Here is an 18,599-nt window from a genome sequence, read left to right on the forward strand (position 1 = left end):
TCGGGAAGGAAGAGCATCACTCCCACCTGAATCCTGTGGCCCCGACCTTTACACCGACCCTGGGAGAGGCAGCGGCAGCGGTCCAGGCCGCGCACACAAGGGCCTCTGAGGACTCAGGGCCTGCGGGTGGGGCGGCCGTGGGCCCGGCCTCACGGAGGCTGCGCCGGCAGGCCTTCTGTCACGAGTTCCAACCAGCTCTGGCCTGGCCTGTGGGTTCAGGTAACCATTACCAACTGTAGATTATCAGGAATTTCACTCTTTAAAAAAAACTTTTTAAATGTTTTATTACAAAGCTTCTTTTAAAAAATGCTCAGCACGTTAACTCAAACTGGAATGACAAACGTTAGATTGACAGTTTGGGGCAAAGGCTGTGCCTTGCTATTTAAAAAAAAAAAAAATGGGTACATCAATGCTCATTTTAACAACTGGCATAAAATCCCACTAATTGGCTAATAAAAACAGATACAAATACAGAACATTTAAAGTAATAACAGTTCAAGTGCTGGGCTTTTTACAACAAGGGTTGAGAAGGGAAAAAATGAAAATTCACTGCAAACTGGTCTGCTGAAAGTATCTGGTAAGGTTTACCATTTAAAAAAAGAGATCATAAGAAAAATAAAGAGGACTGCCAACTGCTACCCACAGAGTGGATTGGCTGTTATGTTTATTTAGTTCTATCAGACACCTTACAAAGACAGAGAGGCCACTATTGTTACAGGTAATTCACGGAGAAGCCACTTAGCAGACGAGATCTCTCTCAGAAGAAGGAGGCTTCTTTTCATTTCGTTTTTATTTCAAACAGTTCAAGATCTTTGAATTTTACTTAAAAAGCTCATAGCTAGCAAAATATACAAGAAAAATAAAAGAAGTGTAAATTAAAAAAAAATTCAAGTTTAAAAAAAGAAGCAAACAAGATAGATCCTTTTGCACTGTTAAATAAAAGCTTGAGAAGAAAAAGAAACATGAAGCCAGGAACAGAGGGAACTCTTCCCCACATCCCTGCGGGGACGCTGACCGCTGCAGCTGCGCCCAGTGCGCAGGCGCTTGGGGCAGGCGGAAGCAGCCCAGGTACTGTCCTTGCCAGAAGGTTGCAGATACGGATGCAGGGTGCTCTGGGAAGTGCACGGCGGAGACGGGAGGAAAGCGGCTCAGCTGGCCCAGGGCCTGCCAGCCTTCTCATGTGCTTTTTAATTTTTCTTTTAAAAAAACCTTGTATGCTTTCTTGTGGAACTTGGCTCTTGCAGTAGATGAAAGGGGGTTGGCAGTGATTGTCTTTATGGATCAGCGTCTCTAGCAGTGACCTCAGGGTGAAGTTGGTGTTATTTCTCCTTTGGGGTCAACTGGACAAGCCGTGGAGACAGTCTGGGTTTTCAACAAGCTTCCATCTCCAGGAGAGGTCCCGGGGTTGCTGCCTTGGCTTTGCACGTTGGGAATGAGCTTCGTTTTCCACCTTGAGAAGGAACAAATAAAATGCTGTTAAGCATTTGCCACAGACCTTTACAGATTTTGAACCTCAGCTACATACAGCACGTCACGTCTTAAGAGCTCTGCATTTAATTAATCCTCTTTGTTGATCTGGTGATAGCTAAGACAGACTGCCCTAAGGTAGCCCTAAATCCTTAGATTACATTAGAGAATAAGTGTACTTTACTGAAGTGTTTACCTTGGTTCCATGTATATGTATATATATGTGTACAGAGTTATGATGTGAAATACACATAATACTTTGGATCATGGTTTTTAAAAATAAATCTGAAAAACATCAGAAGAGAATGGCCAAACATGAACTGTAATGGCAGACAATGGCCAGATCACGAAAGGATCCATCATTCTGAAGTGTTTGGTCTTTTTAGTCCACTGTGGGGAGCCACTGTAGGACTCTGCATGCTTTCGTACATGCCGAGTCGCTCCAGTGGCGCCCCACTCTCTGCAGCCCTGACAGGAGACTAAGCACACTCAAGTGCGTGAGGGCCCCACACCCCCACCACAAGCAGCTATGCGGCCGGGACGTCTTCTGTCCGCTCATATTCGGTCTGAGGTGCGTAAGCTCCAATATTCAGGCTTCAATTCTCAGTGTTTTTTTTTTTTTTCCCCCTTTCTAACAACTGGGATCTCTAATATTACGCTTGGGATGTACACTCAACAAGTATTTAAAGATGTTGCCAATGACAAGAGCATTCAGAAAGGATAATCCCTAAATCCCCAAAGTTTTAACAATCTGAGACCTAGAGTGATTACAAATAAAACATTGCAACAGAATCAGAGACAAAAGGAAAGCAAAAGCACCCCCCAAGTTCAGCTCCTCTGTGGAAAGCATCCAATGCCCCTGCTTTGCAACTGGGGAGACGGCCTCATCCAGCTGCAGGGAAGTCACCTCCCCCACCTGGTCCCCCGGCAGCTCAGACGAATCTTAACTGTCTGTGCTGCAATGTCCTTTTATTAGCAAACGTTTCCTTTAGGAAAAAATTAATTCTAAATAGTTGAGTGCATTCCTTTATGCTTTTTATTTGAGTAGAAAGAAACCTTGGAGAAGTAAAAGGCAACTTTGAAATAATTTAATAATGAGAAACTAAACTCAGGATGGTGACTGCCAATCCGCACAGTGCTGTTCAGAGAAGAGCGGTCCGCAGCCTAGGAGCTGGGAGGAGCAGTGCCGCGGCTGTGGTGAGGATGGCGCAGCCAGGACCTTGGAGGGACGCGCAGAGCGCACAGTGAGTCCCTGCGTTTAGGGCTTTTACCAGCTACCTGTTAGCGTTGTTGTTACGGCGACCACCAGTGCTGTCCCTCAACATGATTCATCGTCACAACTGTGAAGAACTGTTTATCTGGGTGGCTGGTGACACACAAGTCAAAGCACAGCGGGAGGAAGCCAGCCACAGGACGCTGCCTTCAACGCCACGAGGTCTTCAGCGACGATTTCAATTCCTCTCCTACAAGTTTACCCTTCGCCCATTTAACAAGAAAAGCATGCTACAGCTCTGTGGTTTTTAAAAGTTTAAGCAGATGCTTCACACAGGACGACGGGAGCGCTGCAGAGGGCCTGGCTTTCCCCGGAGACGGGGCAGAGCCTGGGCGAGGGTGAAGGCGCTGCCCACAAATGCCCAGTCACAAGCTGCTGGGCACCCCTGACGCGCGGGGCCGGGGCCAGGCTGCTCTTGCTGGTGAGGAGTGCACAGCAGCCGGAGACCAGCTCTGTTCAGAATGGACTGGCCTCAGCAGCCACGAGCACCAGCCGCTGCTGGAAGCTGTCCCCAGCCCAGCCTCAGGCTGACCTCAAGTCACGGGGTGACAGCCTGCAGGCCCTGTGGCGCCCTGGCTCTCCGAGTTGAGCTCTTCCCACCTCACAGCACCCCGAGTGCCCTCTGCCCGCTCCACTACCAGTCCTGGCTGGCCAGAATGACCATTTATCACAAGGTCGCGTCCCTGGAAAGAATTTCGACATCTCCTAATAAAGCCAGTTCTTTCTGTAGTCTCACACTTTCCCACCATTATTTGATTACCTCAGTACCCTCTTATAGGATCCTCCTGGAAAGTTGGTTTCAGAGGTGCTGTGTACAACTGCCAATCAAAAAGTGACTCTTCCCCACCTTGGATGCTCTCCTAATAGTGTAACCAGTGTTTAAATAAAGTGGTAAAGAAACTATCAAATGGGCACCTTATTTGAACCTGGTTGGTCCTTTAAAATATAAGGTTGTCAGGGGAGGCCAATTTTACCCCCAAATGGGAAAAATGGGGGCCTTCCAGTGTTGCTATACAGATATAAAACAGGTCAAATCAAGATTCTTTTCAAGAAACCACAGGCATGAGGCTTGGGAGACTGGAGACTTCCACATCTAAGGCTTCACTGGGGGGGCTGTGGCTAAGGCTGGGCTGGCCAGGCAAGCCCCAGTGTAGCCCAACCCAGCAGCGGGGTCGGTACAATCAAAGCTGCAATTACTGTGCCCGCTTCAAAGGGAGCTTGGAGTCCCATCTTACATATGTCAGGCTTGGGCTCCCTCTGCGAGGAGTCACCACGTGGGCCATTTGTTGAGTGACTCTGAAGAAGGCACAAGAAAACACCCTCCCCCCACCATCCAGCTGAAATCCAGGACTCTCTCCTGGACTGAACTCCAATCTTGACAGAATATCCTGCTAACCAAATGGAACCAGGAGCCCAGAGAGACAGACTTGCTTATTCAGAGCCCAAGTGCTAAAGGAAAATCTTGATTTCAAGATGGACCTGCGTCGGGAGATGGCCAGCAGTGACTGAGGGCTTTTAGGCCTTGGCTTAAAAGATGTGAAGAAAGGGAGAGGAGAATATCTTCTTAAATGCAAATATCAGCCTCTAATGGAAGCCTATTGCTTTGCCAGCCCTTATCCTTGGGGTTCTGTGGCCCAGCCCCTCCCCAGTCTGTCCTCCAGCAGAAGGGGCAAGGAACCAAGCCCATCAGCGGGGCCACGGTGGAGGAGAGGAGGGCTGGCCCGCGACAAGGACCCACCCGTTGAGGGAGCCACGCGGGCACAGCAGGCCAGGAGATGCCTTGTCATGTAACAGCGCCACCGCGTACAGAAACGGCGAGGCACACGCAAAGGTGGTTGGCATAAGAGATCCTTCCCTTCCCAAATGTCCTAGCAAGGAGCAGCAACTTTAAAGTGTTTTTAGTTATGACGTGAAGTTTGAGGAGAGAGCATCAGAGATGAGCCTGTGAAAGGTGAACAGAAGCAGAGACTTTGTAAGGAGCGCCCGCCTCTCCGCAGCACACCACACACCTCCTGCGCACGGCCAAGTTTTCCAGCCTCACCCCCGGGCAAAGCGACAAGCCTGCTATTTCAGGGCAGGCGCCCTTGTGCTGCACAAAGTCGTGTGTGTACGCAGAGAGCGGATTCTAGAGCAGAAGGCGAGCATGACAGAGCTGCCCTGTCCTTCTAGAGAGAACGGAGGTGTTTGCTCATCAGTGACTGGTCTGAGGGTCCCCTAGAGATTTGCTGGGGCTCCTGGTTCCTCGTAGGTCACAGGAGCTGGGGGAGGAGGAAGGGACAGCGTGGGCTGAGCACCGCGGCCCCAGGCACTGGGACAGACACGGTGTGATGCAGTCACGACAGCTCCGCGGACTTTGGCCCATTTACAGAGAAGGACTGGGCTGTGTGAGTGAAAGGCCTTCGCTAAGGTCACTATAGGTGGCAGAATTAGCTTTTGAGCCTTAAACTCAATTTCTTTCCACCATACTGCAGAGCTAAATTATCACTCCTTTTCTTCTCGACTGCCTGCTTGCCCACAGCCATAGCTAGTCAGCAGCACAGTTAGGACAGAGGAGGTGGCGGTGGGCTACATCTAGAGCACTGCCCACCCCAAGGTGATATGCTCTCAAAGCAGGACGAGAGAACAAAGAGCACGAGAAATTAACTGGGAGATTTGAATCTCTAAGATTTAAAGTATAATCTACAAAAGGCAGATTCAGGTCTTTGAAAGGATTACCCAGCATTTGGGTGAAAGAAAACATGATTTGTGGCTGGGAAGGTTGGTGCTCTCTATTCTTTCTACAGTGGAGTTAGTCCTTAAGTCCCAGCATCAAGCTAGCCGGCCCCCAGTCCCCAGCTATAAGCTCTGATGCAAGATGATTCCCAAACTGTGGAGGAAGGAGGGAGAGGTCAGGGCTATGAGGGGTCACTGGCCTTGGGCTTGGACCCAGGTTATATAGACCAAGGCAAGGTCACTGCATCTGTGTGTCGTCTTCCCTTGTGATTATTCAGAATGAATCATTATCCGTGAAAGCAGACTTTGGCAATGTTAAGATGACTCCGAGGCAGGCCTGTAACTATTAATAAACTGCTCTAGGGGACTTTCTTATTTCCATCTGCAGCTATTGGCTTCTCTTCTCATCAGCCCTTTGCCTCTCCCTTGTGAGGATGTACATCACACTGGTTGGCTGAGCTTACAGATCCCACCCTAGACCCTTACCTCCACTGGAAACACTACAGAAATATTCTTGAGGAAAGCTTTGAATAAGAGAGCCTCAAAATCCATTTTATTTCTGTATATCAAAGTGCTTCAGGAGGGCAATATCTATGGAGACTCATATACTCATCTCTAAATTCTTTATCCAGTTCACCTTTTCTCTCTACAAGTTCTCCTACACTGAAGATGCTAACTTCGCCTTCTAAATGTGAGGCAACAGAGCTAGTGCATGCTTTTTTCCTTATTTCTGTATGTGTACGGGTCTGTGAGTCTTAACTATACGGGGCCCGGGAGGTGACAGTGCATTATGGGTTCTGAGCATGAGCTCTGAGAACAGTCAGCCCTGGGCTGGGTGAGCCCCAGCCTTTATCACATCACCTGAATTATCCTCAGCAAGTTACCTGAATGCAGAAACCTCAGTCTCGTCTGTAAAAGAGAAATATCAATAGTACATCATTACACTTCATGATGTACGCTGAGGGGGATGAAGGAAGATAATTACCCATGACAGATTACATGCCTAGCATCTGCACAGTGCAGTGAGTGTTGGTTACTGCAGTGGGTGGAGACGTGAGCTAAACAGAAGCAGAGCTAGGTCTGAGCCTGACACTGCTGCACACCGACCGCACGGCCCTAGACAAATTACTGACATTTTCTTATCCCTCAAACAGCGCAAAGATCCCTCCCCATACAGGGCTGCCACAAAATGGGATGCAGAGGCCTCTGTTAGAGCATCTAGGACAGAATACGTGGTCCAGCAGTGTTAGTTCTGTTTTTGTTGTTCCGACCTCATGTGGCACGTTTGGGGGTAAACACAACTGTTGTATTATTTACAGAATTTCTGGTGGAAAGTTAAGACCAACAGAGAGTTCTGCAAAGTCTCTCTTAGCAAATATCTTATAAAATATCTTCTACAATGTCTACAGAAATACAGTGATACCTGGGAAAAGTAATACCAGAGGGCAGCAAAATTTTGTTGTTATGTTTACAGAGAATATATCTAAAAATTTAGAAAACTTCAGTTTTCTAAATAGTTAGATTTGACTTAGGACTTAAGCAAGAAAGTGGGCACTACTGTTTGACTGAAATGCTTTCATTTCTTCCCCCTCATTCTGTCAAAAAAAAAAAAAAGAGTGACTTTGCCAAGGCAGGATCACCTCAGATTATTAGACTTACTCCTCGGATCTAATACCTGGCAGCTTGAGACCCACAGAACACAGCTGAGGAAGTGGAAGGGCCTTTAGCTCTCACTGTAGTAACAAAAGATTCATGCAAAAAAAAAAAAAAAGACCAATAAAAGGCACATTTACCCTTCCTAATTAGAGCGCCCTCTATACTCCAACTCAGACTCTATTTACTTTTAATGTATATATTATTCAAATAAGCTTTGTTTTCTGGTTCCCAAATCCACAAAATGGATCTGAAGGAACATATTTACTACTGTCAGGGAAAGGTACAGTCCCTAGTCAGAATGAGAAGACAGTAAATTAAAAAGAGCAGATCTTTAGAAATCCCCTATTATTTGGGGTCATTTACAAGTGTCAGACACCATCAATTCCTTGTTACCATATACCATACAGTACATTACAGAATAATGGCATGAGGTATTAAAAAATGTTTAAATTACATGTACTCTGCTGAAGAATGAGCTGTACTCACAAGAGTTAAAAAGTACGTATTTTGATACGTAACAAGTAAACCTAGAGTTCTCTGGGAAACTCTATTATCCAGAAGGAAAATTCTCTCAGTTTCAGACAACTCAGTGAGAAAACATTTTATTATATCAGATTTGTCCAAAACATTTTATTCTATGAACTATTCTTAAGTGCTTGGATCTTAATTTCACAGGTTTCCGTGGACAATACTGAAGAGTGTGTCTCGAGGGTTGTAAGAGCCTTGTTCTTCTGTCTACTATCATTTTTTGATTGCACATGGACTCCTGCTAGCCAAGGGTCCAGTTTCCTATTTGTTTCCCGAGGCAACTTAAACCTGATTTTACCTCTTCTGACCATTAAAGAGCAGCACAGAACTGATGGGAAGGACACTGTAGCACTGCAGAGATTTTCAAAGGTTTCACCACAAGCACGATCCTCTCCCTGGTTCCTTCACCAGTGCACAGCTGCCGAGGTAACATCACCACGTGCGCTAGACTGACAGCCCAGCCACCAGCGTATTAGTGCACCGAGGTGGGCATCTGCCTGCCTCCCTCTTGATTATACCAACGCCAACACACCCCTGGTTTTTTCACTTTCTTATTATCAAAGCCTTCATTTCTACTTTGAGCCTTTGGACAAGCCTTACTGTTTCCTAGGTATTTCCAGTTTTACTAGTCTGTAAACAGTTGGCTTTGCTTTCTAACTCAAGCCAACCTAGGAACAAATACTCAGAGGCTCACTAATAGTTAATGTGGGTGACTACATCTGTCCTCAGGGAACAGAGTTCAGGGCAAAGACTAGGCAAAAGTGTCAAACTCACTAGGGTGAGCTTCAAAAACTGTATGAAGTAAATGTTTTTCTCAAGGACACTCCTGAAAATATTTAGACCTCTCCCTGACTCTCAGGAGGACATAGCCAAGTCTCAGGCTTTAGGCAAGTCTCCTGGAAGACCTTCAGTCAGTTCTGAGGAGGACTCCAGTCCAATCAAATGGAAAGCTAGAAAAAATTTTTTAAAAGATGTAAACCCAAGCACTGCACAATTAACTATTCTGCTGTCTACTATACTAGAAATTACTTCTCCCACACACCTGCTGGCCCAGGAAAATAAAGGCTAAAGTTTTCATTTAGGAAAAAATATTTTAAATTCTCAGTTTAGAAAAAATGTACAAGGTAAAAATTATTCTAAGGCTAAAATCATACTGTAGTGTGTCTGTATATGAGTGCCTGTCTGTATCTCCTGGTGTGCTTAACTCGAGGTTTCTTCTTTTAAAAAAGGTAGCTTGTTTTTAAACTAGCCCTTTGCTGTTATATGATCAAAGGAAATACACTGAGATATCATAATTTCAATCTATATAATTTTAAGATAGTGGACTTTATATATATTTTGCTAAAATAAATATTAGTAAACCAATCAATAATGTTCTTTAAGTTAGTAAACTCAGAATAATAATCTTCTTCACCTTTTCAAAAATTCTTAATTCTTTGCTGCTTCAATTCCTCATGAATCTTAAGTCAGGAAGAAAGGGAAGTATTTGATGATAATCTTTGACTTCTAACAACCTTGAGATGTTACATATTTCAAATCTAACATGTACTAGAATACTAGAAACTCACAGCTTGATCATTGTTCTTTCAAACCCAAGAATTCTTCCGTGACTGGACAGCTCAGGTGTGACTGACTTTTCCAGGAAGCCTTCCTTGATCTTACTTCGATTTGTGTATTAATACTTCCTGTTCTTTTTAACACAGGGTGCTCTATGTGCTTCCCCTCTACTAAAACATATTATTTTGTAATTATTCATTTATATGTCTGTATCCTCTTAAACTGGGAGTTCCTCTGCGAATGGGTAGGGTTCATTTAGCAAGGCACCCCATTGCCTAAAGCAGTTCTTGACTTGCACAAGTAGACCTCACTGGATGTTCACAGCAAAGTGAATGAACAACTGGCGTTTGTGACATTGGCCTTCATGGGAGAATGTATACAGTCTCACGGCCTGGGGCCCTGGCTTCCAGCATTCTCACAAGTGAAGAGTTAGTTAAAAAAAAGCTAAGGATGAATTTGGATTTCTTGAAAGGTCCCACAGCTTGGAAATCACCTCCGATTTGGAGGAATGTCTTTTATAGATCCTAATTCTAATTTTCCTAAAGTTGGCTATAAGATGTTGAGACTGGGTTAATGCTAATTTCTTTGTTTCAACTTGATTTCACCAGAATGACTATTCTTATATAATGCACAAAAATTGAAACGCACAGGCAGATGGGGACAAGGCTGGGTGTATGAAGCAACTCCAGTGGCATTTCCCACCAACAAAGTGAAAGCATTAAATGAAACTCCTGTCTTTTAAGGAGTAGAAACAAGTTCTCAGACAGTTTTTTGTTCACAGAGGAGTCTTTTCCTTATAATCCACCATCCCTTGCTAGTTCAGAGTAATGAGAGCTCCCTAGCATTTGAGCTACACCACAGACGTCTAAGCTCAGTGATCTAATTTAATGGGAATTTCTTTTAAGGAGAACAAGATAATGGCAAGTTTCATTGTACATAGAGAAACCCTCTCAAATCTCTCTTCACGTTGGAGTCACAGCATCTTCCCCGTCTGGGCACTACATTCCGTCAGCTTTGCCTTCCTGCAGGGATAGCCTGACTTCAGGATTTCCCTTCAGAGCTGAGAGCAAGTCCTAAGAGACCTCACACACACTGTGGGCAGGATCGAGCCTAATCAGACACTCCATCTGTCTCGGGCTCCTCTCTAAGGTGGAGCCAGCACAACTGGGACTGAAGTCTGGCAGACAAGAGGCCACGTGACGGCATCAGCATGGAAGCGAAGCCTCGAATAGTGCTTCTGTCACTCGTTCTGGGGGTGGGGAGAGGTGACCTACATAGGATTGAAGAGCAAGCACTTCGTGCACAAGTCGTTTGCAAGATCATACAGGTGCCTTATTAGTTCTACAGAGCCACTCCACTCAGACATAGGATGAGGACAGATTAGGAAGCAGAAAAGCGACGTCGAGTCCCTTTACTAACACCTGGGAGGCAGGGCAGCTCGCGGACCCACAGAGCCACCCGGGAAAAGCTGGGACTGGAGGCAGCTGGGCGTTCAGAGGCCAGTCAACAGCCCTCTTTCACTTCTGCCTTCTGCCGAGGAGCCAGAGGCTCCTGACTTAAACCTACTGCCCCAGATCATCACATGGCACAGAGGGCTAATGTGAGAGCCTGGGTGGCCTCACGCCTAGTCTAAGCTCTTTCTAACAGCAGGATGCTCTGTTGCCCTGGTCTTCCATTTAGAACAGTACACAGGATACCCTCCATGGAAATTAATCGGTGAGTACTGAGTGTCTCCTCCTCAGAAGGCCTTTTATCATCATCAGCCCAAAGCCTACCCTCCAGTCACTCTACTTTATTTGTATTATAGCACTTACACGTTTCTGTTTGTTTTTAATAGTTGCCCTGCCAGCAATGTAAGCAGGGACCTCCGGAGCCTCATTCAATGCTGTATTTCTAGGTATTACAGAGCTAACTGGCATTTATAAAATGCCCAATAAATGCTGAATAGTAACTAAACAAGTCAACTACTACACATAGAAGTTTCCGAATTCTTAAAGAAAGGGGTGAGGAAGCAGTAGGGGTAGTATCATTCCTAATTTGCTGAAATCTTTATGAATGCAAATCTGACCTTCTCTCTGCTTAGTAACTCTTTATCTAATGACTGGCAGTGCTGTTCTCTAAAATAGGATAGTGTGGAGGACAGGACTTCAAAGGCTGCATGCCTGATCCAGCACCGAGAGGGGAGAGGAACACTGAAGACTCTGATTACATGCAGCCCAGCTGACAAAAGCCAAGAATTTTTTTCTTGGGGTGGGGGGAAGGTAAGCTTTGTTGTGTTTTTCTGGAGCAGGGCAGAGGGGACACCCTGACCTTAAAACAAACAGACAAAAAAACAAAAGTGACAAGGAAGCACAATGATCACTGTAACATTATTTTTAAAAAAGGAGATATCTGGGGTGCATTCTAGGACAAAAAGGCATTTAGGGAATTTTCAAATCTGAAATACTATGTAATGTTAATCATAAAGGACACAAAACCAAATATCAAAGTCTGAAGTACAGAAACACATTTTTGCATGATGTTTGAATAGAAACAGCATTGAAGATGGTGGTGCAAACAAGACAGAGTGAATCAGACCATTATCAGTCCTTAGCATGTTGTGCTTATGAGGGTTTTCCATTTAGAGCCAAGCATTAAAGGGGCTGCTGTCCATTCCCAGGTGTTCAGTAATTAAAAGGACAATAGTCTTCAAAAAATAAAATGTGACAAAAAAGGTACAAAAGCATATGTGTTTACTACTAGAACTATTTCTAAACTATGATGCCATAAGTACCCGGGGGCTGGGCCTGTGTTCCTGATAACCAAGCTGCAAGGCCAGCTCAGAAGAGGTCCTCAGTAATAGCTATTAAGTTGAATTAAATATGAACATCAACTGTGACATTTTTCTGATACCTGTTTGTTCACCTGTATGAAAGGCTGATCTTATTTATACTTGGAGAAAAGCCTGCCACTAACTACTAGTTTATAAGACTTTTGATATCATAAAACAACAATGATGAAATTGTGAAGAACTCTGGGACTCTGAATAAAGATGAAGAAAGTCTCCCAGAGGAGAGGACAGCTGAGTTGGGTCTTGGTATGGGGTGGAGGGACGAAGAGAGGCCACTGATGATAAACAAAGAACCCTAAGCGGGTGGGGCTTACTGTTCCCATCTTATAGTGGAGGGAAATGAAGATTAAGAACCTCAAGCCGGGCAAACAGTTGATATAAAATTCATATCAATGTGGTACCAAAATCTCTGCAGGCTTTCCTAGGAAAGTCCATTGAAATTTTAGCACCAGGATTAAGTTCTAAAAGTTTAAGTGGTCAATCTGGTTCTAGTCAAGAATGAAATGACCCAGAAGCTAGTGCTCTACTGAGAAACACCATGCCCAGGCAGAGGAAACGGGCTCTCAGAGCGCAGGGGCAGCGCGCGCAGCAGCCTCCATCTGTCTGGGGGACGCAAGTGGTTTTGTTTGGACAGAGCACAGGCCGCGTGGTTGGAGGTGAGGAGAGGCAGAACACGGAGCCTTGAGGAGAGGGAGACGCAGAGCCACGCTAATCTGGTCTGCACTGTGTCCTTCAGACAGCGGGAAGCACTGGCCCTTTTTAAGTAGGGAAATGACACCATTCGTTTGTGCTTCAGCAAATCCCTCTGAGAGCAACACGAAGAACTGGCAGAAATGAAGTCTGGAAGCAGGACAGTTATCCAAAGGCTATTACAGTAACCCAGATGGAAAGTTAGAGCACCTGAGCTGAGGCTGTGGACTGCTGAGTGTGAGAGGAAAGACTCGAGACAGACCCCAAACATGGAGTTGACGGGACTGGATGCAGGTTCCTAGAGAGAAGAGAATCAAAGGGAGCGCCTCTGAGAAGAACTGAGAATTCACAGACACACTATGAATTCAAAGCCTAGCAAAGAATGAGCTAGTTTACAAAGCCAGGTTTCCACCAGGGCTGCTGGTCACATGGTCAAAAATCAAGTAACTACAAAAAGCAGGAATGAAATAAATTTAGCTATAAAGATAAAAGCAAGATCTAGCAATGGTTACCAATAACGAACTTGATAGTACAATATAGTTAATAAGTCCTGGAGCCATATATTTAAATAATAGAAAAAAAATGAAGCCTCTTTCTCCCTAGAAATAAATACATTACTTTTAAGCCTCTATATATCATCCCAACTGAGAGAAAGTCTCTACAGAGCAAAACCTTCCAAGTCCTGGGCCAGTGTGGGCTTGAGTTCCTCCAGCACAGCCCCGGGTTTGCAGAGTAAGATGCCATTTTGCTGGTTTTTATTACTTGTCTTTTAAGCAGGCAGACTGCCACTGGTTTAAGGAATGGTTGACAAGAGTTAGGGGAAAGGGAATGGAGAAAGATTAAAGGGGCAAAAAGGGGAAGAAGAGAGACACATACTATATTTCAAGTCTATAGCCGGTATAAAAACCATCAGATATTTTAAAGCACTGCTTTGATTTTGGTGGTCTGTCCTCTTTAAAGGGGCAATGCTGAATGGCGCCAGTGTAAGCAAGAAGATTCACAAGCAAGTGCCTCTGTTTATCAATACTGTCAGCAGTAGGACCAGAGGGTTATTCTTACCATGTTTCAGATGTAGGCAGCTGTCATTCTTGGACCTGTACCTGCAGAAAATTGTGTCTTTAACAAATTTTTATTGAAGAGGTTTTTGTACATTCCAAATACGTAGTAGCTACAATATAATGTGGACCTGTTTGCTTTATTTTTTATGGTTCTTATACCAGCCATTTTTATTTGTGCAGTACAAGTAGGGGCCTTATCTTTAATGAAAGAAAAGGGGAGATAAGTAGGACCTCACTGACTGATGCCTTGAATTACTGGACAGGAAAGATAAACCCCAGCATCACGTTTCATATTTTTAAATAACCCCAAACCATAGAACAGATCTCCAGGGGATACAAGGTGGCATACCACAGGGTCATCGTAAAAACTGTCATGTAAGGAATTATGCAACTAGAAGAACAGAAGTGTTAAAGCAAAGAGAAGACACAAACAAAAGCAAAAACAAAACCAAGGGAAAAAGAAAACAATCACAGTTAACGAAGAGGATTCCCAGTAACAGGGCTTGGGGGAGAGATTTTTAGATGTACCTTCACATGGTCACATTTAAAAGAAAGGTCTTTCAAACATTTTAAAAGAACTTCAGGAAGAAAAGCCGAGTTTAGGAATCACAGTATAGCTGAAGAATAAAGCAGTGTATAGAAAGATGCAGACTGCTTTAAAAACGTTCCTCAGAAGCAGGAGAATGGGCTGGAAAGTCACATGGGGCCTACCTGATGTGGATTCCTGCAGCTTCTCTCTCTTCCTCTTCTTTTTCTTACCCTGGAAGAAGACAGGCACACTGTCACAGGCTGCGCTGTGAACACAGGGGTGAACGTGACACAAAGGGACAGGCAGGCAGTCCACCCAGAGGCAAGATGCCTCATTATCTCTGTTTACCATCTGTACCTAGACACCGAGAGCAAGGAAAAATTCTTATCTGTGACCTTTGTCTTTTTAGCTTCACATTTAATGTCATAAGTACTGAGTTGGCAGTGACCACATGCACACAGGATAATGATGTCCTAGGGCTGTGGTGGGCTTCCCTGGTGGTTCAGGGGTAAAGAATCCACATGCCAATGCAGAAGACACAGGTTCAGTCCCTGGGTCGGGAAGATCCCCCAGAGAAGGAAATGACAGCCCACTCCAGTATTCTTGTCTGGGAAATCTCATGGACAGAGGAACATGGCAGCTACAGTCCATGGGGTAGCAGAGAGGTGGACACGACTTAGCAGCTAAACAACAACAACAAGGGCTGTAGCCACAGACACCACGTCCCATTCAAGGAAAGCCCATATAAGGAGGTACTCTGCTACCCCTTTAATTGCTAACCATCACACTTAGAATCCACTTCTGGTAGAGTTGATGATAAATCTTCCTTACTGTGAATTCGACCATCTAATTAAAAATCCACAATGTTAACAGGATCTTCAGCCCCTGTGGCATAGACATGACATAACTGAGACAGCAGTAAAAGGGTAAGACAGAACCTGAGAAAACTCAAAAGGTTAATTGTAAAGACTTATTTATGCCAGCTAAAGACCTTGCTTCCTAAAAGACATAACAACATGAATATGCCTGCAACTTAAAATACATTTCAAAATCATCTTAATCACATATTTACATTTTAGGTCTATTTATACTGGTTTAATTTTCTGTTTTTCTTCACAATTACTTTCCCCTCAAAAATAATTGTAATAAGGCATAGACACAGTATGTATTTCCACTTATATGCATAGTAAATGACCAACCTAGATTAGGATGGTCTTTTCAAATAAGTGTAACAGAACACATATCACATCCAGTTTCTCTGCTGTAATAATCACATTCACAAAAAATAAAACCATAAGATTATATTGAGTATATTGTGTAAATATATAAAAAGTATGTATTTTTATGCACCTCAAGATAGTTTTTTTTCATGTCACATGACCTGATCTTGGGAAAGTTGACTGAAACTGTCCTCATAAACACTAAGGCAAACAACAGATATTAGTAATCTTGGGAAATAGCATACCAAAAATAGTGGAGTCGTCTTTTAGATGATTAAGGTACTCCAGGAAGAGGGGAGCAGATAGAGGAAGAACATGCTTCTCATAGGCATTTACTGTCCCTCTTTCAAATGCAATGACTTATGGTTTTCAGAAGGTGCAATAAGGTAGTTTCATGTACACGGAGCTTTCTTCCTTAACTCCTCCTCCTCCTCCAAGCTCCCATTCACCCTTTTAAGATTCATCTTGTGTCATTTAGAACTCTTCTCTGTGAGCTTCCCACCATAATCTGACTCCTTACAGGGGCCATGATGAGCTGTGTCCCTGGGCCCCTTACCACAGGCTGTTAGCACTGCCTGAATCTCAGCTCATCTCTGCCACCCAGCACATGCCTAGCACGTGCTTAGAACATGCAACTGTGGCCTGACATGTCAGACTAAATGTTGCTTTTGTGAAATCACATGTACTATAGGAATACATCTATGCTTCAAGAGAACTTACATTTATGGTAGACAAAAAGACTTAAGGAGTTTGGATATATTTATGTTAATTAACACAAAAACAAACAATTTCATGTGTAGTAAATAAACTTTTCATGAAAATCATAAATAGTACTGGGGTTTTAAGCACTACATTTAAAAGCCCCAATAATACAAATATAACACTACACCTAAGAATATATGTTCACTGTTGATTTATGAAAACCAGTTACAAAAAATGGAAGTTATAAAAACAAATTGAAGCTATACAATCTGTGATGCCTTAGGGCATTTTAATATAAAATATTGAGATATATATTTAATATGATCTCAGTGAGCATTAAGATAGCATTCTGACAATGAAAAGCTAAGATACAGGACATATATCTTATTTAGACTGTATTCTTGTACTCCTAAGAATACTCTGTAATATCTTTAGCTAAATTGATACCACTTGATTGACTTCTCTTTGCCTTAGTAATTAACAGGCTTATTTTGATTATTATAAAAATTGTAAGTTACAAAGCTGGGGTTTCCTTTCATTCAAAGAGATCCTAAAAATCAGATTGTGCAAACAATTTCCTTTAAAAGTTGTGCCAAGGAAAATCTTTAAAGGTAAATTCACATTACACTGGTCTTCCTTAAAAACTACTTCCTATCTCTCCACATGGAGAGAAGGGTAGAGAGAGAAAAAGAACATGTTTCTTTTATCTCTTTTTATAAGTGGCAACTCACTCTTTAAGGATCAGAAACAGAAACTTCATTCAAAGACATGATATCACTTGTATGTAGAATCTAAAATACAACACAAATGAACATATCTGTGAAACAGAAATAAACTCACAGACATACAGAACAGACCTTTGGTTACCAAGGTGGGTGGGGTGGGGAAGGAAAGGATTGGGTGTTTGGGACAGATGCAAACTATAGAAGATGGATAAACAACCAGGTCCTGTTGTATAGTGCAGGGAACTATATTCAGTAGCCTGTGATAAACCATAATGGAAAAGAATATAAAAAAGTATATATATACACACACACAGACACACATAACTGAATCACTGTGCTGTGCCACAGAAGTTAACACTGTAAATCAACTATACTTCAGTAACATAAAAAGAAAAAAAGAAAGACATTCAACATGCAACACTGAATCTATGTAAATTCACAGCACAGCAAAGCTCTCCCAGGGGGTTCAAAGAAGGAAGACCATTCTTCCCTACAGGCCAACCAGATCCAGAAGAGACCCAGGACAGGGTTAAAGGAGTATACTTTAGGACTGAAACCCTTTAGGTGGGGGATTGATCTTGCCACTTAAAGGGCATCACAGAGGCTGTATCCAGAAAATACTAATTACAGTCCAGAGAACAGAAGCCCAGTTCTGAGAGAAAACTCAACTAAAGCTGTCTTCCTGAGGAGGCCCTGGAAGACTGAGATGGTCCGTCTGGAGGAGGGAAGTGGCATAGACTTTGCAGTCTGGGGGACTTGGGTGTTCCTTGCAGCTTAGCCACTACATAACCCCAGACAAGTTACCTAACCTCTTGACTCTTCAATTTCCCTCATCTGTAAAATGCAACAATACTGTTTATGTCACAGGATTATCCTAAGGACTAGAAAACAACACACAAAGTATTTAAGACAGTTCTAGACAATTGGCATGCGGCAGTTACTAAAACAACCAAGACAGCAATCCAGGAGAGTCGATGAAGCTGTTGCTCCCAAGTCACAAACAGTGGGACTCTTACTTCCTATGTCATACTTGTATCCAATGAGGAAGCTCCAAATTCTGACCAGTAGGGGCTTTTTCTTCCAACATGTTACAGGAGACAATGTGTTCCCAAAGCTCTCTGTGCCTCACTATATGGGATGTATGACCTCATACTTGTGGCCCCACAGGCTCATCTACAGCAATGACCACACGTTAATTTACATGTTGATTCATGACTTCACCATTCTTAAAAAGGACAACTACATCTAATAAGAAGACTGCCCTAGCTGGCACTTTGAATGTTTCACAAGAAACATGAAAATAATCTTCAGATTTTTAAATTAAGAGCTTAAGTGATCAAAAACATTCCCCTCTATAAAATATGATACAACTGATATCACTTACAATATTCTTTCTCAGAAGTAGTTTTTGCTGTATCAAGACAAGAACAAGATGTTCAAGGTATAAAGTAATAAAATAACTGGAAATAAAAATGAGGTGTTTTTTTGCCAATAAAATTCATACAACTTAAAATTATGATAATACCTACTCCATCTAAATAAAATATATAATGGACATCAGGGTATACTAATATGAAACAAAAAAGTGGATTTTTACCTAGTTCTAATTAGTCTGTGGCAAAACAGTCACATGAATACACTGTAATAAGTGT

The 18,599-nt window shown here is 43.2% G+C and overlaps 1 protein-coding gene across 6 annotated transcripts in view; it reads right to left on the bottom strand.

Annotated features, from left to right (window-relative positions):
* Window positions 1-267: 267 nt before the first annotated feature.
* LEF1 (lymphoid enhancer binding factor 1) overlaps window positions 268-18,599 on the bottom strand; it is a 118,151-nt gene continuing 99,819 nt past the window's right edge. For 3 of the 6 annotated variants that reach the window (XM_043438210.1, XM_043438208.1, XM_043438213.1), the window contains 3 exons: window positions 14,483-14,531; window positions 13,773-13,813; window positions 268-1,450 (listed from right to left, as the gene is read on the bottom strand). In XM_043438210.1, coding sequence (XP_043294145.1) covers window positions 13,779-13,813; window positions 14,483-14,531 — 84 coding nt within the window. In that variant the 3' untranslated portion in view covers window positions 268-1,450; window positions 13,773-13,778. The remainder of the gene's footprint in view (window positions 1,451-13,772; window positions 13,814-14,482; window positions 14,532-18,599) is intronic. The other 3 variants (XM_043438209.1, XM_043438207.1, XM_043438211.1) reach the window with 1 other exon arrangement.

Source organism: Cervus canadensis, chromosome 19 (genome assembly GCF_019320065.1).
Source record: "Cervus canadensis isolate Bull #8, Minnesota chromosome 19, ASM1932006v1, whole genome shotgun sequence".
Lineage (NCBI taxonomy): Eukaryota > Metazoa > Chordata > Mammalia > Artiodactyla > Cervidae > Cervus > Cervus canadensis.